The sequence below is a fragment of the Bos javanicus genome, chromosome 16 (genome assembly GCF_032452875.1).
Source record: "Bos javanicus breed banteng chromosome 16, ARS-OSU_banteng_1.0, whole genome shotgun sequence".
NCBI lineage: Eukaryota > Metazoa > Chordata > Mammalia > Artiodactyla > Bovidae > Bos > Bos javanicus.
The window spans coordinates 64,198,368-64,224,136 of NC_083883.1; the positions used below are offsets into that span (position 1 = coordinate 64,198,368).

At 47.0% G+C, this 25,769-nt stretch overlaps 2 protein-coding genes across 4 annotated transcripts; both read right to left on the reverse strand.

The window, feature by feature from the left end:
* Positions 1-5,713: 5,713 nt before the first annotated feature.
* GLUL (glutamate-ammonia ligase) lies at positions 5,714-16,533 on the reverse strand. 3 transcript variants are annotated; one of them, XM_061383399.1, is made up of 8 exons: positions 16,380-16,500; positions 15,199-15,315; positions 13,516-13,694; positions 12,057-12,218; positions 9,107-9,253; positions 8,575-8,702; positions 8,177-8,376; positions 5,714-7,662 (listed from the first exon to the last, which is right to left on the reverse strand). In XM_061383399.1, exons 3-8 carry the CDS (start codon positions 13,679-13,681, stop codon positions 7,344-7,346), a joined length of 1,122 nt encoding a protein of 373 aa, XP_061239383.1. In that variant the 5' UTR covers positions 13,682-13,694; positions 15,199-15,315; positions 16,380-16,500; the 3' UTR covers positions 5,714-7,343. The 3 variants fall into 3 exon arrangements, with proteins under 3 accessions (XP_061239383.1, XP_061239382.1, XP_061239384.1); XM_061383398.1 differs by lacking the exon at positions 15,199-15,315 and having other exon boundaries at positions 16,380-16,533; XM_061383400.1 differs by lacking the exon at positions 15,199-15,315 and having other exon boundaries at positions 15,370-16,500.
* A 6,500-nt stretch (positions 16,534-23,033) lies between these two features.
* Positions 23,034-25,232, reverse strand: TEDDM1 (transmembrane epididymal protein 1). Its single transcript, XM_061383402.1, has one exon. The coding sequence runs from the start codon at positions 24,495-24,497 to the stop codon at positions 23,595-23,597; it is 903 nt and encodes a 300-aa protein (XP_061239386.1). The 5' UTR covers positions 24,498-25,232; the 3' UTR covers positions 23,034-23,594.
* Between the last annotated feature and the right edge of the window lie 537 nt (positions 25,233-25,769).

The window sequence follows — 25,769 nt, forward strand, 5'->3', positions numbered from 1 at the left end:
GCAGAGAGTTGGACACGACTGAGTGACTGAACTGAGTCTAGGTATGTTCCCAACTACGAACAAAGCTAGTGGAGGTGATGGAATTAATGCTTTTAAACTGTGGTGTTGGAGAAGACTCTGGAGAGTCCTTTGGACTGCAAGGAGATCCAACCAGTCCATTCTGAAGGAGATCAGCCCTGGGATTTCTTTGGAAGGAATGATGCTAAGGCTGAAACTCCAGTACTTTGGCCACCTCATGCGAAGAGTAGACTCATTGGAAAAGACTCTGATGCTGGGAGGGATTGGGGCAAGAGGAGAAGGGGATGACAGAGGATGAGATGGCTGGATGGCATCACTGACTTGATGGACATGAGTCTGGGTGAACTCCGGGAGTTGGTGATGGACAGGGAGGCCTGGCGTGCTGCGATTCATGGGGTCACAAAGAGTTGGACACGACTGAGTGACTGATTTGATCTGATCTGATCTGATGTTCCCAACTGTTCCCTTCTTAGGGAAGGGAGGAGCCTGCAACCCTTAGCTGCTTCCAGGATACCGATGATCATCTTTGAAGGCCTGCCTTTGGAATCAGGGAGAGGAGAATATTTCTGGACCAGGTAATTAGGGGTTAACTGCATGAGTGAGGAAGCTCATACACAAATTATTAACATCTAAGCTTAATGCCCTCCCACCCCCACAGTCACCCTCCACCCCACTTCTTTTAGCTACTGACTGACACTGGCAATGACCTTTCTGTTATTTCAACAAACATTTACCAAAGGCTTGTGCCCTAAGTAGACTAGGCCAGAATGCACTTATGTAAAGATGTTAATAGGGTGGGAGTTTCTGATTCCTAAGCCTACCTAGGAATGAGTCTGGAGATAGGCTGTTTGGGGAGGAAGAACCCAGTACATTCACTTTTTAATTTTTAAAAAAATGTATTAATTTGCCTGCATCAAGTCTTAGTCGTGGCACACAGGATCTTGTTATGGATCTTTCGTTGCGGCACACAGACTCTGTCTAGTTGCAGTGTGAAGGCTCCAGAGCACACGGGCTTCAGTGCTTGCAGTGCATGGGCTTAGTTGCTCCCAGGCACGTGGGATCTTCCTGGACTAGGGATCAAACCTGTATCCCCCGCACTGCAAGGTGGATTCTTAACCATGGGACCACCAGATCATACATTCATTCTATGATCCTCACTTGTAAAGAAAGCCCTGGGGAAGTGGATTCTCCTACTATACTGCCTCTCAATTCAGCTCCTAATATATCGCAAATTCCTTTCCAGAGACCAGACAAGCGTTCTTTTCTCCCCTACCCTCACCGCCCTCTCGCTGTCCCGTATCCTCTTTCCTTCCTTCTCCCAATATGATGCTGTACTTTATTATATAGAATTATTTGAGTAGTTATCAGAATAGCTCAAAAAATCATGAGGATCATACAAGATAATCATAGTATACATAGCAATAGGCCCATACCAGAAGTCTCATACCAGTCTCATGATGCCAGTGACACTCAGCTGTAAGAGGGAGGGGAATGAAGAAGAGGAAGAATTTCTATTCACTTGACCCCCTCATTCCTGTTTCCACCAAAACACCAAAAAAATAGTGCCTATTTGGTCCCCATAAAGTTTGGAGGTATCGTGAATACCTCCCCATTTAATGTCAATAGAGCAGAATAATAGTGACAAAGGAGGAGTTATTCTGTACTTTCATTGAAAAAGGCAAATGTAGAAAGGCTGCCATGAAGATTTTAGTTTTTTTTTTTTTTTTTTTGCAGCACCATTTGACTTGTGGGATCTTAGTTCTTTGTCCAGGGATCAGACCCATGCCCCTTGCATTGGAAGCACAGAGTCTTAACCAGTGGACTGCTAGGGAAGCCCCAGAGTTTAGATTTGATGAGTGTGCACCCACCGGAGTTAAGTCTGCAGATCTGCTGACGCCATAAGGTGAGCTGAGAGGAAGCTGAGACAGCGACAACCTCAAGACGATGCAAGTAACTTAATCTGAAATCCATGAGAAAAAGGACAGCTTGCTGAGGTCCAAGACCCCCCAAAAGCAAGTCATCAAGTGACAATAGGAACGACACAGACACTTCCTCTGTAACATGGGACTAGGTAGGACGCTACCCGCTTCATATCAGAGGGGCTCCAGGCAGTGAATTACAGATAATCAATTAGTTGACAGTGCCCAAGAACCTCCTGTCCGTTAAGCACAGCAGAGTGTAGAATTAGAAAGGGTTGGCAGTAGAACTGTGCTTTGAGAATGATTATAGCATGTATGTCTTGACTCCCTGGTGACAGCTTCTCAGACCAGTGAACCCACTTGAATGTATACTACTTCTGGAAGAGATATTCATAAATTCCTGTCTCCTTTGTAAGGTGCTATAGTTTTTGCAAAAGGTTTGTGTAGGATGCTTCTATTGTGTATCTAATGTGTACATATATGTATATGTCTCAATATGGTATATGTCTATATTTTGTATATGTGTGTATATCTATTACAAAATCAAGTTGACTTTTTCTTTTTTAATGAGTGGCTGGTGACTGAGCTAAAGGCTATAAAATGATAGGGCTCTAGTCAAGTCAGATTATTATAGTAGCAATTTACCTGAAGCCTTTGGAATGATATGATGAATTGCCATGACTCATAAAACAACATGAGGCTCTTGGCAGACTGATTCCAGCCAGAATTAACCAAGCCAGTAGTCATTAAAAATTCAATAAAACAGAACTTCATCTTAGTGCCATGATCAGAGTTAAAACATAGCCAAGCCACCAAGACTGTATGGGTTTAACACCACCCAATAGAGCTATGGGCTTAGAGCTCCCAAAACTGATACTTAAAAAATAATTCATTAGACAAGTCCTGCAGACAACATGACAGGTAAGGATACAGTCCTGAGAAAGAAAAACAGGATCCTTGCCTGTTTTTTCAAGTTTACAGTCACAAAAGCTGTGTGAGTTTCAGGCTTTCTTTGGGATAGCAAGTTACTTTTCAAACTTTGCACTTCTGTTGGTGTAAGGGCCAAGGAGTAGATGAAATTAACCTCAGTGAAGACTTTGGTGAGATTTTTGAAACCCTGGCACCAAGTATTTGTTTAGGAAGTTCTTTTACCCACTAGGTATTCCCAGGTGGCACTAGTGGAAAAGAACCCGCCTGCCAATGCAGGTTGGACGTAAGAGACGCCAGTTCGATTCCCTGGGTCAGGAAGATCCCCTGGAGAAGAGAATGGCAATCCCCTCCGGTTTTCTTTCCTGAAGAATTCCATGGACAGAGGAGCCTGGCAGTCCATAGGGTCACAGAGTTGGACACAACTGAAGCAACTTAGCACAGCACTACCATCCTACCCAGTAGCACAGATATGGCTTGTTAAATGATCCCAACAGTAACCATCCAAGGAACTCCTTGGAATCCTCTATTAGCTCCTTACAGGCTTCCCAGGTGGCTCAGTGGTAAAGAATTCTATCAATGCAGGAGATGTGGATATGATCCCTGGGTCGGGAAGATCCCCCGGAGAAGGAAATGGCAACCACTCCAGTATTCTTGCCTGGGAACTCCCTTGGACAGAGGAGCCTGGCGGGCTGCAGTCCATGGGTTCATAAGAGTTGGACACAACTTAGTGACTAAATGATAATAATTCTTCTGTTAGCTTGTGTTGTCATTCAGCTCCTATCCAATCACCGACAGGATGAAATCAAGGGAACTCATCCTTTTGTGAATACTGGCCTGTCTCTTTAAGGCTTGAAGGCTTGACCATCAGTCTCCATTTAATCTATCACTGATAAAGTTATCAAGTAACCTAGTGTCTGCTAAATGAGCTATAAGAAAACACCTTAGAAATACAAAGGGATTGCACTGTGACGTGTAGGCCAAAGCTAACTCTACCTAAGAGGGTGGAGAAGGAAATATACTGGTTGTTTCCACCTAGATCCTGACGACGTTAATTTAGAATTCCTTTTCTGTCCTTTTGAGAATTGGTTACAGTGAGCACAAAAACAGCATGCTTGGCTTATTTACTCAATGTAGTGCTTGCACTGTACAGAATATGCCAACCCTCCCACTGCTCCCAAGAACAGTGGGGTGTGTGTATGTTGGGGGGTGACCCAGGGAAGGGAAACTGACTTTGGCTGGGGAGAGGGAAACAGAATTTCAGTTGAAATAATTTATCAGCAAAACCTGGAAAATGCCAAGCAAGAGGGCACTCTTAATAATCATGCTGCAGCATGGTGCCGACTGGGACCACACCCAGCAAACAAATAGGTAAAGATCATCCTACTTTGAAAATTAGGTCAGGACCTAACCTTTCAAAGGCTTCCTTCATAGCTCAGTTGGTTAAGAATCCACCTGCAATGCAGGAGACCCTGGCTCAATTCCTGGATCGGGAAGATCCACTGAAGGGATAGGCTACCCACTCCAGTATTCTTAGGCTTCCCTTGTGGCTTGGCTGGTAAAGAATCCACCTGCAGTGCAGGAGACCTGGGTTCAATCCCTGGGTTGAGAAGATCCCCTGGAGAAGGGAAAGGCTACCCACTCCAGTATTCTGGCCTGGAGAATTCCATGGACTGTATAGTCCATGGGGTTGCAGAGTCGGACACGACTGAGCGAACCTTCCAAAACAAGAAAAAAAAAAAAGTGTCTAGGCAATGACAACCCACTCCAGTACTCTTGCCTGGAGAATCCCATGGATGGAGGAGCCTGGTAGGCTGCAGTCCACGGGGTCGCTAAGAGTTGGACATGACTGAGCAACTTCACTTTCACTTTTCACTTTCATGCATTGGAGAAGGCAATGGCGACCCACTCCAGTGTTCTTGCCTGGAGAATCCCAGGGACGGGGAGCCTGGTGGGCTGCCGTCTATGGGGTCACACAGAGTCGGACACGACTTAAGCGACTTAGCAGCAGCAGCAGCAGCAGGATTATGTAAGACTAGAGTGATACACACTTGCCCGAAGAAAACTTATGTCTAAATCTGCTGTTAGCAGGCTACAACTACCTCCAAACTGATAGAGGATACCATCTTTTTAAAAGGTAATTACTTACTATTGCCTACGGTACCTGGCACCTTACAAAGTGAAACTGTTGGATGAGTGTTTTTGCTGGAGGTGTGTGCACCACAGAAGATGGAGCTTCTACCCAGCTTGATATGGAAATAAACTCAGGAAGTTGAAGAATTTCCAGGGAAAGGGACAAAGAGCAGAGGCATACAGGTGTCTCCAGAGCCTTTGGGGGCTTCGTGAACAGCTCACTAGTGCAAGGAAAAGCGTATCAAGGCGTATCTGGGGCTGGTTCACCCTCAGAGCTAGGTCAGCCTTGGAAGGTTTTAACCAGCGTAGCAACGTGGTCAATATTTGCTATTTAGATGAACCACTGGCAGCTGGGCAGAAGATGAAATGGAGTAGGGGCAGTGAGACAAGTTGCAAACAGACTAGGCTGCAATAAAATCAAGCCAGTGTTCAAAACCTGATAGTGTGATAGGCCAAAGGCAAGTTCTGGAGCACAGGGGTTTGTACACTACTGCAAACTTTTAGGGCCTGGATAGGCCTTAACCCAAACACTCCAGATTCCAAAGCACAGGATGGGGTTCGTTGACAATAAGCCTCAGGAAAGATTCTTTAATTCCAAAAACAGGTATACCTGAACTTACTTTGCCTCTTTAAAAAAAAAAAAAACTCCCTTTTTGGTAGAAAAAGGGAAATGAAGTGGCACATAGGGACTTAAAAGAACCACAGAAGTCAGAAGCGATCTTATAAATCAACCTAACATTTATAAGAGCTGCTCTGGGCAGTTAACACAGTTTGTTTACAATGAAGAGTTGTCTAACTCTGAACATACTGTACATGGCAATTAGAAATTGTCATGGTAAGAAAAAAACCACTGCCCACTTTCCGCGACCAACACAAAACAGCCAGAAACACTAAGGAAAATGTAAGGACAAAGGTGGGGTTTGTTTTTATTATAAAAGAAAAAAAAAATAGTAACTCCTCAGGAATCTTAACAAAGGAAGGGAATATTTCACACTCAGAGAACAGACACCAAGATACAAAATTACAACTGTTTGGACTCCAGACTTGTCCCATCTCCTCCAGAGCAGAGATGGGGAGGAGACAGCTGAAGCAAACAAGCAATTCTGTAAAACAAAGACTTAGAAACCCTAACAAATATGATTAAAATCTAAAATTCTGTTTTGCTTTAAAAAAAAAAATCTTTTTTTTTTTAATATTATCAAAAGGCCTGCTTTAGTGACATGCTAGTCCCACCGGAAAATAACCCCAATACCCCCTTGTCAGTAACATGCTCAAGTTGACCAGCCAACTCATATTTCCAAACCCCTGTGTGTACAAGTACATGTGTGTCTTTTAAACCTGGGGCTCAGGTGATGGCTACTGCTATCATGGGCTTCCACCTGTTAACCAACCAACGTCAGCCTCCCAGAAGGGCAAGCAGGGCAGAGAGAAGCCCTCAAGTGGTCGTGAGGGAATATCAGCCCCAAACAGCCAACTCTTCCAGCACAGCCTCTCCCATCCCCACGCCCACTCAAAAGGAGATCCTTATTTCTAACCAGACTACTTAGTCTCAAATTTGGGTTCCCCGTAACCAGAATGGCTTTTTCTCCCTAAAGAGAAAACACACATTTATCTGCACACCCATATATATAATTTTTTTGTTTTTACATTTAAATATAAAAATACTACTCTGCTTTGTGTTATAAATGGAGGACCACATAATGAGAACTTTTTCTTTAAGGTAGGGCCATCCATCCATTTATGCGGAGCCTGTTAGGGCATTGAGCCCCAGGCAAGGGAAGCACCACACCAGGAGATCTAGGGCATTTTCCTACCTGACTTCCCACCCTTCCTTCCCCCCTAATTTTCATTTTTGATAGAAAGTTGGTTACAACCTTGTAAGTAATGGAACTTCCCACCAAGAAGGGAAATCCTAACCTAACCATAGAATCCAGCACCCCTGTCCCTGACTCAGTAACCACTCAGAAAAAGTCCTCCCCATCCCTTCACAACGACTGGGCTCTCTGTCCGGAGAGCTATGCCTATTGGACAAACACACCTGATTAAATGGAAGCAGTGGTTATGTTCCCCCGCCCCTCTCCCAACTAATGCACTAGAAAGCTTCGGTGATAGGAAAAAGAAAAGGGCAGGGGTAGGTAGGTGGTCGTGAAGTGATTAAGAACTTGACCCCTTCAATCCTGACCAAAGAAAGCAAGAGATATTAACTGGGTGTGAGGAATTAAAAAAAAAAAAAAAGACCTTGATATTCCACCCTTTGAGTTATAGCTATTATAACATTGAGAGGGGCGAGAGTGGGAGTAAGATGTAGAATTAAGAGGGGTTTCGAGGGCTGCAAGTCTAGTCCACTTAGTTCTTGTACTGGAAGGGCTCGTCGCCGGTTTCGTTCAGAAGACATGTGCGGATGAGGGCTTCGGTCACGGCGAAGGGGTCACAGTTGGCAGATGGGCGACGGTCTTCGAAGTAGCCCTTCTTCTCCTGGCCAACAGTCCGGGGGATGCGGATGCTAGCACCACGGTTGGCCACGCCGGCAGAGAAGTCGTTGATGTTGGAGGTTTCGTGGAACCCAGTTAGGCGCCGGGCGTTGTCCAGGCCCCCCTTGGGATCGTAGGCTCGGATGTGGTACTGGTGGCGCTTGCTTAGCTTCTCAATGGCCTCCTCAATGTACCTGGAAGAAACAGGCAAGATGAGGGTCTGGCCTGCCATCAGGAAACCTGCCCTTCAAGGAGCAGGTGTGGATCTAAGAATGGAGTGACTCACCTACCAAAGACTGTTTTCCAGGCCCCAGGAAAAGAAATTCTCCACAAAGGCAGCACCCTGCCTTACAACCTGTGTCTCTTAGTGCTGAGCAGGCAGCAGACGTCCCAGTGAAACTCTCTCCCATCCACAGGCATTAAGCTCATTCAGATGCTTGTATTGTTATTAATTTAGTTCTTACTAAAGATTTTCAAAAGCATTCATCTGTGTCAACTTTCCCCATCACCATCCTTGAATCCTACTTGAAGAGTATTTTGGGGGAACTTTCCAAATAGGAACAAAATGACAGGATCAGAAGACAGTTTTTGAACCAAGAGCTAAAGGCCCCAACTGGGAAGGCAGCTTACTCATCCCCAATATATCAAACCCCTGGCAGGTATTCTTGCAGAGAGAGTGAAATGGCCCCGGCTGGAGGCGGCACTCACTTCAGACCATTCTCCTCTCGCATGGCCTTGGTGCTAAAGTTGGTGTGGCAGCCAGCACCATTCCAGTTTCCAGGAATGGGCTTAGGATCAAAGGTGGCGATCACTCCGAAGTCTTCACACACACGATGCAAGATGAAACGGGCCACCCAGAGATGATCGCCCATGTCGATTCCTTCACAGGGTCCTATCTGGAATTCCCACTAGAGAGAACGAGAAGATGGGCCTTGGCAAAACCAGCTGCTCACCCCAACCCAGAAGCCGACACTTGCTTCCTGCTCATCTCTACTCCAAGCCACCTTGAGGGCTTTGGGTTAAGGAGTGGGCACCACAATAGCCCTTCCTAGCAAAAGCCCCCGCATGCCTCTAGGTGGGGCAGGTGGTGGGCTAGAGACCTTTACCTGTGCAGGCATGACCTCGGCGTTCGTGCCCCCGATCTTGATGCCGGCGTACAAGCAGGCCCTGTAGTGAGCCTCCACAATATCCCTGCCGTAGGCCTTGTCCGCTCCCACACCACAGTAGTAGGGACCTGGAGAGGCATCAAGATGGAAGATCAGGAGGCAGGATGTCAAGAAAATTCCTATCTAAGTGAGATGCATGGCCCAAAGTCAGAAGTCAGAAAGTTCTCACACCTTCTCCTGGAATCACCATCCCTGCCTTTACTGGGAGGCAGATGAGTGGTGTGCAGTGGGCTCCTCTGGGTTGACACCGACTAGAGCCCATGGTTTCCGTGCAATGTTAACATCTCAACATCCATTATTTGGATTTAGGTAACACAAGGGCTAACTCTCTACACTATTATTTCAGCCAGTCTTGGGGATAGCCTCCTAGCTTTTTGATCTACAAGGATTCACTCCCATCTCCAGAGAGACTTCTCTTGGCAATTAAGCACTTGGGGAAAAGCAAGATTCACCTCTCACCATGGAGACTTACCTTGGGGCCCAGGAAAGCCATTGGAAGGCCAACCAAAGGGGTGCCCATCAGTGCCCATGAGGGTATATTCCTGCTCCATTCCAAACCAGGGGTGCTGGTTGCTCACCATGTCCATTATCCGTTTACAGGTGTGCCTTAAATTGGTCTCTAGGAGAAAGAGTGGACACGCTATTAGAGACATATGGACAAATGCACTGAATCCCCGTGTTGATGGGAAGTGGTCCTCAGATTCCAGGTACCTGAGATGTTATTTACTGAACTGACCCAGGGTCAACCTTTCGGTACCCCGGTCAGTGTGAGAGGGGATGATAAGAGAAGCTACGATTATGTATCTGTAGGGAGACTCTCAAAAGGCTTTATTTATAACTAAACTGGGTCATAACAAAGTCACATGGGAGAGGACCCACAGGACACAGCCAAGGGTTCACCTTATCTGCAAGCTGGCCCCTTCCCAAGTACCAAATGTCAGGCACTTGAACCCTCTATTCACAGAAGAACTTCTTCTAGCTGTTAGACCTATTCCTGGTTTCTAAAGCATTTACAGCCAAATCTACAATTTTTATTGAGAGAATCATTTGTCTAGTCTGTCAAACAGCCTTACATTCCCAGTGAGAAGATACAAAGTGCTAAGTTCTATAGTACTGGCTCATGCCAAAAAAACCCAACCAACCAAAAAAGGCGACAAGCTCAACCAGGAAAAACTGCTATGCTGTAACAGATCTTTACAGATTATTATTGGCTGTTTCACTATGTCCCAGGAACCATTTTCAGACCTCTGTGATATGCAAATGATACCACTCTAATGGCAGAAAGCAAAGAGGAACTAAAGAGCCTCTTGATGAGGGTAAAGGAGGAGAGTGGGAAAAGTAGGCTTAAAACTCAACATTAAAAAAATTCAGATCATGGCATTTGGTCCCATCACTTCGTGGCAAACAGAAGGGGAAAAAGTACAAACAGTGACAGACTTTATTTTCTTGGGCTCCAAAATCACTGTGGATGGTGACTGCAGCCATGAAATTAAAAGATGCTTGCTCCTTGGAAGGAAAGCTGTGACAAACCTAGACAGTGTATTAGAAAGCAGAGATACCACTTTTCTGACAAAAGTTTATCTGGTCAAAGCTATGGTTTTTCCAGTAGTCATGTATAGATGTGGGAGTTGGACCATTAAGAAGTCTGAACACCAAAGAATCAATGCTTTCAAATTGTGGTGCTGGAGAACTCTTGAAAGTCCCTTGAACTGCAAGGAGATCAAGCTAGTCAATCCTAAAGGAAATCAACCCTGAATGTTCACTGGAAGGACTGATGCTGAAGCTGAAGCTCCAATACTTTGGCCACCTGATGTAAGGAGTTGAATCATTGGAAAAGACCTTGATGCTGGAAAAGATTGAGGGCAGGAGGAGAAGGGGATGACAGAGGATGAAATGGTTGGATGGCATCACTGACTCAATGGACATGAGTTTGACCAAACTCCAGGAGACAGTGAAGGACAGGGAAGCCTGGTGTGCTGCAGTCCACAGGGTTGCAGAGCCAGCTGCATCTTCCTAATAACCCTAAGATGGGTATTATAAGTCTCCCTTTTTACAAGTGAGAAAATGAGGCTCAGAGATGGCAGGTAAACTGCCGGGGCAGGCAGAATCAGGAAACCCTGCCTGTCTTGACTTCAGAACTCAGGTCTTTCACCACAATTTAATGCCTCCTAAGACAGAGTTTTTGGGGGGCTTCCCTTGTGGCTCAAATGGTAAAGAATCCACCTGCAATGCGGGAGACCTGGGTTCCATCCCTGGGTTGGGAAGATCACCTGGAGAAGGGAAAGGCTACCCAATCCAGTATTCTGGCCTAGAGAATTCCTTGGACTGTATAGACATGGGGTCACAAAGAGTTGGACACAACTGAGCGACTTTCACTTTTCACTTTAAAACAAAGACAAGTAAGGCTCAGAGTCACTAAGAAAGGACTTGCCAAAAAGTCTCACTGGCCAAGTATGGCAAGACTTCATGGAAGTGAGACTCCAGCGGAGTTTAAAAAAGTGAATGGCAGAAAACTGGGACAAACAGGTCTGCCAGAAAAAGCCAAAGGTGCAGTTACAGCAAACCTCACGGCAAACATACGTTATCAGTGAACCAAGATGCTCTTGTTTTAGTCAGTAGACAGAGAAAGAAGACAAGCTCTGTGGAACAAAAAGGCAACCGGTATTTGACATAAAATTCTTCTCAATCATTTGCACATAACTCAATCCTCTGTAAACAATTTTATGAGACGGATTTTATTAGTTGCTCCATTTTTTTTAATTTATTTTTTAATTGGAGGATAACTGCTTTACAGTGTTGTGTTGGTTTCTGCTGTACAACAACGTGAATCAGCTATGTGCTGTGCTTAATCGCTCAGTCATGTCCGAGTCTCTGCAACCCCATGGACTAATAGCCTGCCAGGGTCCTCTGTCCACAGGGATTTTCCAGGCAAGAATACTGGAGTGGGTTGCCTTTTCCTTCTCCAGGGGATCTTCCCGACCCAAGGATCGAACCCAGAATCATACAGCTATACTCCCTATAGCTGTAAGTATACTTATAGCACCCTCCCTCTATTTCCCCCCATTTTAAAATGGGGGAAGTGACAAGTAAAACTCAAACCCAGCATTCTAACTTTAGAATCCAAGTTCTTAAAATCTACAGGCAGGAGGACTGTGACATGGGGCACTCCTCCAGCAAAGATTTACAAGAATCCAGTGTGGTTTTCTGCAGCCAACAATGGGAGGACGGACCACACAACCTCTCTCAACAAGGAAGTTCAGGATGGGGAGATGCATGTCCAGTCCTTCAGATTTCTAGTTAGAAGTTAGTTCTAACTTCTAACAGTTCTGGGATAAGCTCGTCTTCCCAATACCAATTTTGGAATATCCTCCCCCCACAACTTTACAATTCATGGATTAGGATTAAGTCTATCCTATACAAACCTGCAGGCTTTCGGTTGTACTTGAAGACTTCACAGAACACCAGCTTGTTGGGGTCCTTGCGGAAAGGGTCCCGAAACATGGCAGCGGGGACAAGATACATGTCACTGTTGGAGCCTTCAGACTGAAAAGTACTAGAGCCATCAAAATTCCACTCGGGCAACTCTGTGATAAAAAGAGAGGGGGAAACTAAAGTTGCAAGCACAAGAACTTTTCAGGGAGGAGTACAGCCTCTCACTTACCTTTTTCTAAGGATCTACACTGTCTTGTCCAGAAAGTCAGTGATGCATGACTGCTGCTAATAACAGGCAAACCCTGATGTTTGCAGGTTGCCCTACAGTCCTTTCTCTCTGTGTTCCAAGTAAGACCATTGTATCACTTTCTTAAAAGAAGTGCCAATCACAGAAACAACCTAAGAATAATGTTTCCTCTGTAAATAAGTCTACTGGACACCCAGGAGACAAAGTGGACATTTCTAGTCAGTCAGTCATCATTTAAAGAGTTGAAATACAGGAGAAATACTCTCTGATAGGCCATCTGTGTTGCTTATTTCTTTCACTTCCCACCCCCACCCCACACTGTGTAATGGACAGTCCCAGTTCATGTGGTGTCCTTATTTTAACAGATAAACAGACACTAGCAGGATGACTTATTCAAGGGTGCTCCCACGTAACTTATCCACACTATGTTTTAAAGGCGAGTTCCTTCATCTCTCTCCAGTTGACTATGAGTTCTCTGAAAGCAGAGACTAGACTCTTATCTTATATTTCCAGGGCCTGTGCAATACCTGCCACATAGCAAGTACATGCTATATGTATTGTATTATAGCCATTCATTCATTCACTCAAATGTGAGCATTATCAGAAGAGTAAGCTATCCTAAATCAGGTAAAAGATGATGGACCTCAGTCCCTTTCCAGAAGGAGGGCAGCTATGGTTTGTTCTAGACCAAAGAATTAAAAAAGACAAAAGTCATCCCAATTCATATAATAGCTTCTGTAGGATAAGCAATCAGCCAGTTTAAGAATTCTAAAAGTGCATCAGTGAAAAACAAATGATGGCTAGCTCTACTTAGATACCACTTTTAGGGTGTTTGCTTTACATCTAGAACCTAAATGACATTCAAAAGAGTTTATATAGCAGATGGAATAGTCAGGTTAGAGCTTTGGTTTTCAAACTGGGTTCCTGGGGGTACCTTAGATCAGCCTGAGATGGGATGCCCAAGTCAACAAAGTTCCCAATCCCCCTCCCCCAGACTTCATCTTTTTTCTTTCGATATGCAAGACTCAATTTAAATAAAGGGGTCCATTGTTAATGCTTGGAGGCAGTGTAGGAGCTTAATGTTGACTGAATAAAGTCTGTAAAGTCCTGCCTTAGAAAAGCTTTACATCAGAATAAAGAGGCCAGATCTAGTGGCTTGGTCTCAGGCTGCCACCCACCCCCAATTCTGCCCAGCCTCTCACCTTCTATACACTTGGGTTCAGAATCCAAGGTTCGGGTCTTGCAGCGCAGTCCTTCTCCAGTACCGTCGATCCAGATGTACATAGCTTGGACTTTATCACCCTGAGGTAGGGCCATGTACACCTGCTTGATGCCTTTGTTCAAGTGGGAGCTCGCCGAGGTGGCCATGGTGGAAGGTGTTCTGAAGAGAGAGAGAAAAAAATAAAATAAGAACACCAACTCCAAACAGATCCTCTGCAGGAATAACGCAATAAGGACAATTAAATCAAGAAGTCACAGTGGGAGTGGCGGCCCCTCCCTTTGGAAGTCACACACTCAAAAGTACAGTACATTTATTTAACTTGCTTTCAGGGAGATTAAAGTTTTATACTGAACAAAAGTCTCCTTATTCGCTTCCTCAAGCCAGAATCTAAACTTTTGAGCACTAAGTTCTATTTTTGCAGTATGTCAGAGGTAGAGGAATTGTTTCATTTTTCATACTAAGATACTGGGGGGCAGGGGGGTGGGGGGTGGTGAACCCAAAACAAAATACGAAAGTTCAGAAACAGTCTGCAGAACAGACATCTGTCTCCAAGTAAAATCCGGCCACAGAAAGGCTTGGTTGCTAGATCTCTTGGTTAAGTTTTCCCTTTTCCTTACACCCCAGAGGATGCCTCGATAAAAAGTTCTTTTGAAGATTCCTCCACCCTTCCAAATAAACAACCCACCCCATCCCCATTTAGCTGGAAGGATGAAACCGGGGCTAGCTATAAGATTTAAGAGCTGGTGGCTTCCTAACGACTAATGTGTACTTTGGTACATTTGATCCAACCTAGATTTTAAGACACACACTGGCATGACTTCCATCAGTTTGAGGCAAAGTTCTCATTTCAAAGAGTAGACTTAAGTTTGAGTGACCAGATTCCACCAGAGAACTTTAAGTTAATTAAGAAATTCCCACTTCTAAATCAAAAAGATCTGGGGTTTCAAAAGCTGAGGCATGCTAAAATCTGCGAGCCACCACCGCAAAACCTCTCAAAGAAGAGACACTGAAGCCACAAAACCAAACCCCAACACAAAAAGGAAACGTTCTACCTCCTCCCTCCCCCATTGATCGCCCAGGGTGGCTGGAGAAGGAACATATTGTTCTCCTCCAATGACTTGGGCAACTTTGTGAAGTACAGTGGCAAAGTTTCTATGGGCAACCGTCCATGTTTGCCCAGCTGAAAACAACTGCTTCTCCCTGCAACAGCCTCACCCTTCCCCTCCGGGAAGAGAAGCTGTCTGTCAAGTTGTGTTAGCAGACAATCTTTGCCGACTCCCTCTAGACTTGGTCAGTCAAATCCAAATCCCACTCCTTATGCCCATCGCCCATCCTGCCTTTAAAAGCCAGTAGGAGAAATCCCAGACCCTTTCAGCTCCCAGCTATAACCCCGTCTCTGGCTTTCTTTCCTCTCCCACCGGTTACCACCTCCAATTTCAAGTCACACTTTCTCCCTTAAGCCTCGCGGCCTGCTCTTTTCGGTGATGCCAACTCGGTTCCGTGACAGGTTGGATGCCAACAGCCGCCTGCTCTATCAACTAGTGCCGCCGAGATGCCGAGATTTTACGTGGTGGGGGGGATGGAGGGCTGGGATTCTGCGGTCCTTAGCGGTTTCTTGCAGCTGCGGTGGGAGCAGGGTCCTGGATCCCTGCTCCTCACTCACCCCAGCCACGTAAGATCAAAGGTATCGATGATGCCCTCCTTGGCCCTTCTCCTTTTGGAGTGGCGTTCGCGCCTCTCGTGGGTCTCGGGCTCTCGCTGGTCCACGCACCGGAGCTTTCTGGGCGAGGGAGACGGAGAGGGAGAGGGAGTCGGAGTGCGGTCGGAATCGCACCGGGTGGAGCAGGAATACGAAGGCTCCTGAGTCGACTTGATCTTGACTCGCGGTTTCTCTCCGGCGTTCACCGAGTAGGCGACGAAGCCGAAGCAGTTGGAGGGGGACCCCGAGGACCGAGATTCCAGGTCGTCTTCATCTTCGTTCGTGTTCTTCTTCGCGGATTTGCGGCCGGGGGAGCATCCCCGCTTCCCGCCCCCAGGGTAGTTGGGAAAATCCACTTTGAGAGCAGCCCTTTCCCACTGAAATGTCCCAGAAGTCGGCGCCCCTCCCCTTGGGCCCCCGACTGGATCTCAGGGCGTCGCCGAGGGGGCCATACCCCTCCAAGGCCGGGGCGGGGAGGGGGTGGGGAGCTGGGGAGTCCGCCGGAGGGACAGCGCGCCGCTGCTGCCCCTGTCCGGCCAGCCAGCCCTCTCCACCCGCCGCGCCCGCCGGCCACGCCGCGCTCCCGGGCTCCCCATTGTTCAGTCACAGGGGTACACCCCGCGGCGGGAGCGGGCCGCACCACCGACTCTCCCGGCGCCTAGCCTCGGCGTAGGCAGCTAACCGTGCCCCGAAGCCCGCAAACGCGGAGAAAGAGGGCGAGGCTCCCGCAAGGGGACCGCTCCATCCACCACGCACGCCACACGGCCAAGCGGGGGGCGCCGGGCCCGGGCAGCGAGCGGGCTCCTCGGCTCGTCCTGCCCAGCGACCTCCAGGGGCGGCGCTTCGGGCCGCCAGCAGCTGAAGAAAGATCAAAACAACTCCCCGCCCTCCGCGAAGCCTGGCGCCCCACCATCGCCGACCCAGACCCGCCCGGAGCCGCGGGCAGCGAAAGCAAGCGGGAACCCCCGGTCCCACCTCCCTCCAGGCCGGGACGCAGAGTAGAGCCAGGAGGTGGAAAGGGGCCGAGACGATCGGTCAGGGAGCGGCGGCTCGGGAGGCGGCGAGGCCGGCGCGGCACACTCCCGAGACCCCCCCCCACCCCCCACCTCCCCGCGCCCTCCTCCCCGGGCCGGCCAGGTGCTTACTTGGGCGCCGAGCAAAGCGGCAGGGCGAGCAGGCGGCGAGAGCGAGGTGAGGAGAAGAGAGGCGAAGAGGACGGGGAGGTGCTGCCTAGACAGCCTGCTCTTCTCCCATTCTCAGCTCTGCAGGGCGGCCCGCCGCCCAGCACGCTTTATCGGCGGCCGGGGCCGCCCCCGGCGCCCTGATTGGTTCCCAGAGGCCCGGAGCCCGGGCGGATCAGCTGATGCACCGTCCCGGCACCGCGGCCATTGGGCGAGCCGCCGAGCGGGCGCCGCCGGGTGGGGGCGAGCGGACCCGGGAAAGAAAGAAAGGGAAAGGGCGGTGGGGGAGGGGACATGGGGGAGGGGCGCGAGGCAGGGCGAGCCGGCGGCGGGCGGAGGGCCCGGGGCCTGCCGGGAAGGACCCCACCGGGCGGGCTGCCGCGCCCCCGCCCGCCTGGCCCCGGGCGGTCCCCGCGTGCTCGCCCCCCCGGCGCCCCCAGGTCAGATATTCTGAGGGAGGGTTCTTTTCCCAGGTCCCACTGCACGGCCCAGAGGAAATTCCAACCCACAGGCACCAGCTTTTGCCTTTCGTTGTTAGAGAATCCCCACTCCCTTGCCCGGCCCTCAGGTCCTGCTTGTGAGGGAGTTCGGCGGTGTGCGGGCTGCAGTAGCCCCGGGCTTCCCGGTGCCTGGGCCGGCCTCGGACGGGGCGGCGCAGACAGGGGGCTGCCGGAGGTAGGCCGGAAAGAGCCCCCTTGGCGGCCTCCTCGGCGGGTTTGGGGATGTGACCTGAAGTCTTCCATCTCCCGTTCGTGGTGCACGCGCTGTGTTTTGTCTCGTTGCGTAGAGAGGATCCCGGCGGGCGGAGACCCAGAGCCGGCCTCTGCCACACCTGAGGCAACTCTGCATCCTCTCTGGACCCAAGTTCCCTCATCTGCAAATCAAATAAAGCGGTTCAAGAGAGGACCTTTAGAGCCGCGCAACAGATTTGAAATCCTCTGTGCGAACTGTTTCCCAAGAAGGGCAGCTGACAGGGGATTGAGGTCTTGGCATCTCCCCCTTTGAAACCTTGGGTACGTCAAAAATTTAAGTTCTGTCTGGTGTTGCTTTTCATGTAGTTTATTGAACATCTTTGAAGTCTGGAAAACGAGAATCAGTACCCCTTCCTCTTCTCTCCTCAGAGCTTTATTAGGATAGTTGAGAAAATGCGTGTGTGAACAAAGTCTTGAAAGGGATGTTTGTCAACAGATATACAATTATATATATATATATGTATACAACACACATAAATATAATGTCTTCATTGCTACCAGTGATAAGATTTAATCATACTGTTTTTATTGCCTGAATCCTCCTGATGGTGTCTAGCCTTTATCGCACCTTTCAAGAGCCCCAGTAATGAGATTTTCTGTTTGAAAACTAAGAAATCATGTTTCTTTGGAAGAGGAAGGGAAGAAGTTTGCTCTTCTGGTTATTTTTTGTACCACAAATATGGAAAAGAAATGTTGTTTGTGACCACACACATAACTTGGCTTCTTTGGTCCACATCCCTCCCCTGTGAGAGTGTGGCTAACACTGCGGTGCTTTAAGATGACAGACTCAAGATTCATCTCAAACAGAGGCTTTTGGTGTGTTTCAGACAGGTGACATTCTGGACCAGGTAAGTCGCCTTGCAAGTGTAAGGTATTCCGTCCTTACACTTGCACTTAAACTTGTGATCCTTCAAATGATGACGAAAGGCTGGGCTTCAGGTCAGGCAATGTAGGTTCAAATCTGGGCTTGACTTCTGAAGCCTCAGTTTCCTTGCCTACAAATTAGGCATAACAGCTACCTTGTATATTGTAAGGATTAATTGTGATGGCACACACAGCAATGCTAGAAAGCAATAATTTTAATTATTGTAGGCCAAGATAATCTGAAGGGATTCAATTATTTCTTTCCCTGCCGTAACCCATGAAGTACAACCTTCTAACTCTGACTAATGCGCCACCATCAGTTTTATGAGAGTGGGTTTAGATCTGATAACAAAGTGGGCTGTCTTCATTCCATTTATTTCTGTGAAGTCTTGAGTTTAAATGGTTGAGGAGGGGGTGTTGGGAGGGGAAAGGCCATGTCCTTGTTTTAAAAAACGTTAATTTTCAGTTGCCAGGCTGCCAGAAGTGAGCCAGAGCCTTCTATTGTACTGGTCACCGCCAGCACCAGAGGTAGGGATGGCACACGGAATAGAAAATAGAAAAGCTCAGTTCTTAAAGCTTCTAGTATGTGAGTCAGCCTGCTGCCCTGGCTGGTGTCTAAACCTTCCTTATTCATCTGTGTGTCCCCCAGGAGTGTCCAGGGGGGTCAATAACTGGTCAATAACTGATGTTTGTTGACTACACAGAACTGACAGCGGCACCATCAAGAGAACACGTGCTTTGAGCTGCTTTTCCAAGAGTGGAAATGGATTTGCTTTGATCCATTCATGTGACCGGGGGCATACTTTGTGAGGGTTAGCAAGGTAATACATGACCACTGAGTTTTTCAGGCAGAACAAGAGGCCTTGTCCTCCTTAGTCAGCCCCCTACTTACTTAACCAAACTGAATTAGGGCCCAAATGAGTTCAAGAACTATTCAAGGAAGCTTAAAAGAGTATGAAGGAAGAAAAAGCAGAAGAAAAGAGCTTCAACTAACTGGTTTGCCCCCAGAAACCCAGACTGGACTTTTAGAGAAGTTATAAGGAGAATGGCCTGTTTCATCCAGTTCGACTTTGCTGTGTCTGCTGCCCTTTGTTCTCTTTCTCCTTCCCTAAATTGCCAGCCACCCCCAGTCTCCTCCTGCTCCCTAAAAAGCATTAGAGCATTTGAACCGTGGACTCTTCTGTCTCCTGGTACACTCAATATCAAAGCAGACAGGGGATTCTGTTTCATGGGCTTTGAAGTCAGGCTTTTTTCTTTTAGAGTAGCTATGTCCAAGGGGTGGGTAGAGTGGGAGAGAAACATCACAGGTCAAAATTTGGTTCCAAATCTGCAGAAATGGCTGGGGACTGAAAAAAAGGACTTCTTCAGTGTTCTGCTGCTTGAAATAAAGGCCTTGTTTGGGGTGGACTTTACCTATGAGTTCTTCTCTCAATTTCTTTCTCTTTTAAAGGACCCAGTCTCACTTTGCAGATCGTAAACCCTTAATCTAGTGACCTGAGCGTGTCTTCCTAGGGCCTGTGTAGTTGGTGGCCTTGCACTCAGAGACAAGATTTGGGGTAAGGCTCAAACATACTCAAATCTTTAAGCAGAACATGTAGTTTGGGAAATGGAGTTTTTCTAACATTTGGATGATTTCAGTAGGCAGTGAACAAAACCTTAACTCATGCTGAAGAGACTGCTGAGACTCAGGCTTGAGGAACACCCTGGAAACCCAACCCAGCATTATAAACTTTTTCTCTTTTTAATAAACCAACACCAGTTCTTTCCAAAAGAATAGACCATTGTAAAATCTAAAAGCAAAATAAAAATAAAAGGAAAAGAAACAGCCTTGGAAGCTGATGTCATTACTCTTAAAGCAAATTTGGGGGAGAAGCTGCAATCAACCGAGCTTTCAGACTTGAAGCTACATAAGTAAAGAAGGAAAGACCAGGTTTCACCTCAATTCGGTATTATCAAATACTGAACCCAGAGGAACTGTTCTTTATATCCTTTCTGATCGTTATATACTCTTAAGCTCAGGTTAGGAAATGATAAGTTCAAGTCTTAGCTATTTTTGTTTAGTCTGAATTGAGTTTTGTTGAAGGCCCCTTGAAACCATTCAAATGTAAAGAACGCTTAGTTTCCCAGCCTACACATTACACTTGAAGGTTTAGGTCTTGAGCCTTACCCCAAATCTTACTTCTAAAAGGAAACTGCTTGGAGAATTGGGAGGAAGTAAGTTCATCTTACTAATGACATGGTAAAAGAAGTCCTACCGAGAAAACTACAGCCATGCCATCCTAGAATTAATCTTTACATCATTTTAGCTTAACGGTGAGAAAGCTGAGGCCTTGCTCATTTGCAGCCTCCTGCTCGAATCACCTTAGTGCAGTATTTCACAGCCTTACATGCTTCCAAGGTATAGCTCCCTTGAGAGCCTTTTTCTGTTTCCCTTCCTTCAGCCTTCTCAGGCTGGGCTGATGCATTCCTGGGCACCACCTCTAATCTCTGAAATCCCTACTGTATCCACAGTGCAGGAACCAACCGGGTTACCTCTGAGTCCTTCATTGTGGCTTCCCCTGTGTGCCTCACATAGTAGACATTCAGTATATTCCAGGGTGGGGGGTGAAGTGGGGGAATTGCTGTATGACAGGTTCTTTTTAAAAGGAATCTTTGGAGATAATTTTGTGTGTTTAATAACCTGTTTCATGGTTTTGTGAATCTGGGATTTTCACAGATAAGTGTTGTTCCTGTTCTCAATGTATTGAGATTTGTATGGATTTATCTTTGTTCTCTAGATTAATTGGAACATTATTGAAGCTTATTTAAAAGTTTAGGAAATTAGCATTATGGTCAAAAACAACTTGGATCAGAGTATGTCCTTTAGTTGATGTTCTTCTCAAAGATGTCCTCAGCTGGGTCCACAGCCTTTCCTCCCTCACCCCATCCCATTAGTTGATTTGAGTCCGTTTATTTCACATTCGCATGCCAAATTTTAACAGGAAACAAACAGCCCTTGGGTATGTTTTCTGGATACTTGGTTCTGTATTTTTCCTGACCTCCTTTCCCCTCCCCCCAGTTCGTTTGAACCGGTACTTGGGAGACTTGTTTACTGGGTTGGAGAGTGAGAGGCTTGGCTTGGGGTGATGCGGATGTAGTGCCCTCTGGTGGAATTTTGTGAGAATTGCAAATTTCTCCACATAACCTTAGAAGTGTTTGGGAAGTCTTAGCTGGCCTTCAAGGCTTCTCTGTTACGTCTCAAATACTATATAGTAAATTAATAACATTCAAGTTTATTATCTACACTGGATATTTAAGAGATAATATGTTGGGGATATCAACTGATTACTTGGTTTGTTTATCATTATAAAATTTGACCTCAAGTGACTAGAAACAGGCCACCGGCAGAATCTGTGCTTTTTCATCATCTCCCATCAGTGTGTATGAGAGGTAAAGAGAAAAGGAGTTCCCCCACAAAAGGTAATTGAAAAGAGTCTAGGAACCAAGAGTTAAGCAGAAATAGCAAGGATCAGAAAACTTGGTCACAAACAATTCTTATTATCAGCTCTCACTCGGATCTGAGCCCAGACGTTTAAGGCCTAACTAGAGGTTGAGAGCCTGCCAGACTTCCACTCCCAGGGGAGACTTGGGGGTGGTCATGGACAGAAAGTGACAGACGTACTCTTTGGGGGGTCTATAGAGTATTTGTATTATGCCTCTTGCTCCAGCTGGGCTTTCTGGCTGACTTTCTTCCTTTATTTCCTTTCAACAGTTTATCTGACTGCGAAGGGTCTTAGTTGCAGCATGCGGGATCTTCATTGCCTCATGCAGATCTTTCATTGCTGACACCACAGGCTCTTTAGTTGCAGCATGCGGGCTCTCTAGTTGTGGCACACAGGCTGCGGAGCACACGGGCTTCAGCATGCAGGCTTAGTTGCTCCAAGGCATGTAGGATCTTAGTTCCTCAAATAGGGATCAAACCTGTGTCCCCTGCATTGCAAAGCATATTGTTTACCACTGGGCCACCAGGCAAGTCCCTCAACAATTTCATTTTGAGGGTCACTCCCTTTTCCATTGCCATGGGCAAAGTCGTCGTGGCCCAGAGGACACAGTCACTGGCTTCAGTCAGACACACCTGCACTTGAATTCCTGTTTTGCCTTGTACCAATTACAAGACTTGGGCAACTCAACCTGCTGAGTCTCAGCTTTCTAGAGGTTCCTTATAGAAACACATGGGAGGATTAAAAAAATAATAACAGAGTAAACATTTCAGAAACAGCTTAGTGGATTTCCTTATCCCAAGAATGAGGAAGAAAGTGGGCCCATTGCTAAGGAGGTGACTCAGGCTTTAGGATGGTTGGTGTGTTGCAGAGGTTCCCAGAACCTTGGGTCTGTCCAGTAACACATTTTGAAGGAACAGGAATGTGGAAATTCTGGAAGCAAATAAGCCTTTATTAAGCATCACCTATGGTACATATTTGGTGCATACATAGGAAGTTATGTAACTTGGCTATGACAAAGTCCTTACCTCTTAGGAGATTACACTCAAGGTGGTGAGGAAAAACCTACCCAGGGAAAATGATTGCAGAAACAGAGCAAAGCAAAGTGTCAGCCGTGTGAGCAAATTAACAAGGCAGGTATAACGTAAGTGCTTAGGAGTTCCAGAACAAGGGAGTCAGTAGGAATTTTTGGAGAAGGCCTCCTTGGAGGTGCTCAGTGGGATTGGGATGAAGGTGGCTTTTTTGCTGGGTACCAAAGAACATGGCAAAGATGTGATTGTGGAATGGCTTTCTGTGAGATGCAAGACAGTGAAATTTGCCACAACCCAAGGGGGACAGGATCTAGTAAATTATATGCACCATGGTAGTGATGGTGACTGGAATACGAGTACTAAAGGAGGAAGTTGGAGACAGATTGAACATTTGAATTCTATAAAAATTTTAAGCCTGCAAATTTGAAATGTCACCATAGCAAAGCATTAATAAAGTTTTACTTTATTAATTTGAATTTGAAATGAAGCCAGTCATTACAAAGTGTTGAGGTTGGGGGTGGGGGAGAGTAGAGTTGGCAAAAGTGTCATTTCAACCAATATAAATTATAAATTCTGTGTATCTTACTTCCACATGGTGGTGCCACTTTGCTAAGCATGTAGAAGTACCCACTTTCTTTGTCAGGATGAGACTTGAATGATTCTAGTTTTGAGCTGTGAGAAATCAATATTCCATCAGGTAAAAGGCAGGCAGTCACTTGTGCCTGGAGAAACATCTGGTGGTGAATAACAGACTCTCCTCTCAATGGCCCCCCCTTCTATTGCATTCTCTCCCCCTATGACTCTCCTTGCACTCTCCTTGCACACTTCCTCTTACTCCCATCCCCAACCCCATCAATCTTATCAGTTTCCCCTTCTCGTCTCCTCAATGATTAGATGTTCAGGGACAGGAGGTGCGCTGGCAGATGGAGACCAGTGGCTTTCCTTCATGGCCACTATGTCTTCACCAGGGACCAAAGGGCACAGTGCATGTCTGGGAGAACCCACAAGGGGGTAGATGGGGTTGACGGTGAGCCAGGCGTTCCAGGCCCTGTCTCAGGGTGAACTCTTTGAAAGCAGAGCCTGGTCATCTTTCTCTGACTGCTCCATTTCCTGTAGCAATTGGTAGAGGGGTCTCCTGGAGTATATGTAACCTGGAGCTTCTCTGGACCCCGTCAGCTTCCAGCTAGGATGGTAGCAACGATGCCAAAAGGAAGACACTCCATAGATTCCCAGCAGGCACAAAGCATTGATCATCACATGCCAGCAGAAGAAGGTGGTAACAAACATGATGTCACTAATGTTATCATCCTCCCACGGGTAGCCAGAGACTGGTTTGTACAGAATGAAGCCCGCCTGTACCAGCCAGGAACCCATCATCTGAAACAGAAAGGTCTCGATCACAGCGAGTTGAAACGTGTCGGGAGCCCACAGCTTGGCGGTGAACACCAGCATCAGCAGCAACACCACCAAGATGAGCAGAGAGTGAACATGCATCTCCACCCCCACGGAGTCCTGGACATGCGACACCAACAGCAGCAGGAGCACATAAAAGGTCAGCACCAAGATCCCTTTCTCTAGGGGCACACAGCGTTGGGGCAGCAAGTTTTTGCTCATGATGTCTATACAGCCGTTGAGGGTGAGGAGGATGAACATGGTGAGGTGCTGCCACTGTTTGGCGTACATGAATCTTGGTGGCAGGTCCCTGTTCATCAGCGTCAATCCTCTCTCAACACAGCTGATCTCATACGCCATCAAGCCAAAGCCGGCCAGCATCTTCAGCAAACCTCTGTGGGACATTTTCCACAGCCTGGCCCATCTCCCCTTATTCTTGGGAGGCAAAGAAGGATCCGGGAAAGAGTCGCTGAATATCACAGCTTTGGAGACCACTACCGCTCGATACAGTCCATATGCGAGTAGGAACAACCCTGGATACACGTGACCGATAAAGGTTCCCATTGAGTCACAAATCGATCTAATGAAAGTGAGAAGAGTAAAACACAGGCACGTCCTTCTAGGGCCACCTCAAGGTCTGGACTTTGGATAGAGTTGCCTTCCACCAACTTTTATCGTTTTGCCCCACCCACTGCTCCCCCACAGAGAGGAAATGCCTCTTGAAACAAGCCTACCGCTTTAGTGGCATAAAGCCTCATTGTTCCATTCCATTCTAGAACACTGGGAACTAACTGGCTTCTGCCAAAGAAGAAAGCTGGTGAATGTGCCTTTAGGGGGCCCCCTCTAGGGCCCTTGGGGTGCTTCTCGTTATACTTGTCCCTTTCTCCCATGGCTTCCTCCCCCTGGGACTGCCTACCCAGCACTCAGAGGAGAGAGGAGGATGGAATGGGATTAGGGGTTGCCATGGTCTCGAGAGGAAGCCTGAGCACTTACAAATCCTTGGGTGTCCTTCGGCACCCCTCAGACATAACTCTGGCCCAATCACAGGGTTTTCTTTCTGGACACATATATTTAAAAACATTTGGATACATGATCATATTTCGCACCTATCTGGGTTTTCTATTGATCTTTTATAGACTTGCTCTGAGGATCACCAAGAAAGCTCACTTCCTCTCCACCCCTTATCTCTTTACATTCCCACATTTATCTCCCCACATCAGCATCTCTAATAGCCAGTAAATGGATCTGAAAAGCTACCTTTTTATACTGATTTTAGGGACTGGAGGATTTTGTACTATGTCAACCTGACTAAGCCTGAGCCATGTTTCCCAGAGTTACCTTTCCTATATGGTTTGAGATTGAGTTGACTGCAAGAGAAGTTTACATAAGAATCTGAAGATGAAAGTAAAGCAGCAACCTAATAAACTCTGAAGGTGTAGGGTACCAGGTGCCCCTACAGCTCACACATTCAGTTATTGGTCTGCTCACCTTGGTATGGGCAGCCAGGCCTATCGCTCCCTCAGCTTCTCTTTGTGTAAAGGACACAAGCTTCTGCAAGCCACCTGCCACTGAACTGTGAGGTGACAAGAGGAAGACAAGCTATAGCCTGTCTTCACAGGCTGCAATTTGTCCTTGCTCTTTCCCAGGTTTTTTTTTGGTAATATACTTCTTCCTGACTGTTGCCACACAGGGATGAAAGGACTGCCAGCCCACCACACAGAAGAGAGCCAAAAGCCTTCCATAGACTTCTTCACTCCAAATGTGTAAAGTCTAATGTCCTTGAGAAATTCATATTCCCATGATCCATCTCTAACTGATACAAGGAATTAAGGTGTA

Coding starts and splice junctions, on each gene's coding strand:
- TEDDM1 (XM_061383402.1), bottom strand. CDS start 24,497: ATGGGAACCTTTATCGGTCACGTGTATCCAGGGTTGTTCCTACTCGCA.
- GLUL (XM_061383398.1), bottom strand. CDS start 13,681: ATGGCCACCTCGGCGAGCTCCCACTTGAACAAAGGCATCAAGCAGGTG. Junction 8,377..8,574: donor CCGAGGTCATGCCTGCACAG/GTAAAGGTCTCT, acceptor CGTTCTCTCTAG/TGGGAATTCCAGATAGGACC. Junction 7,663..8,176: donor CGAGAGGAGAATGGTCTGAA/GTGAGTGCCGCC, acceptor TGTTTCTTCCAG/GTACATTGAGGAGGCCATTG.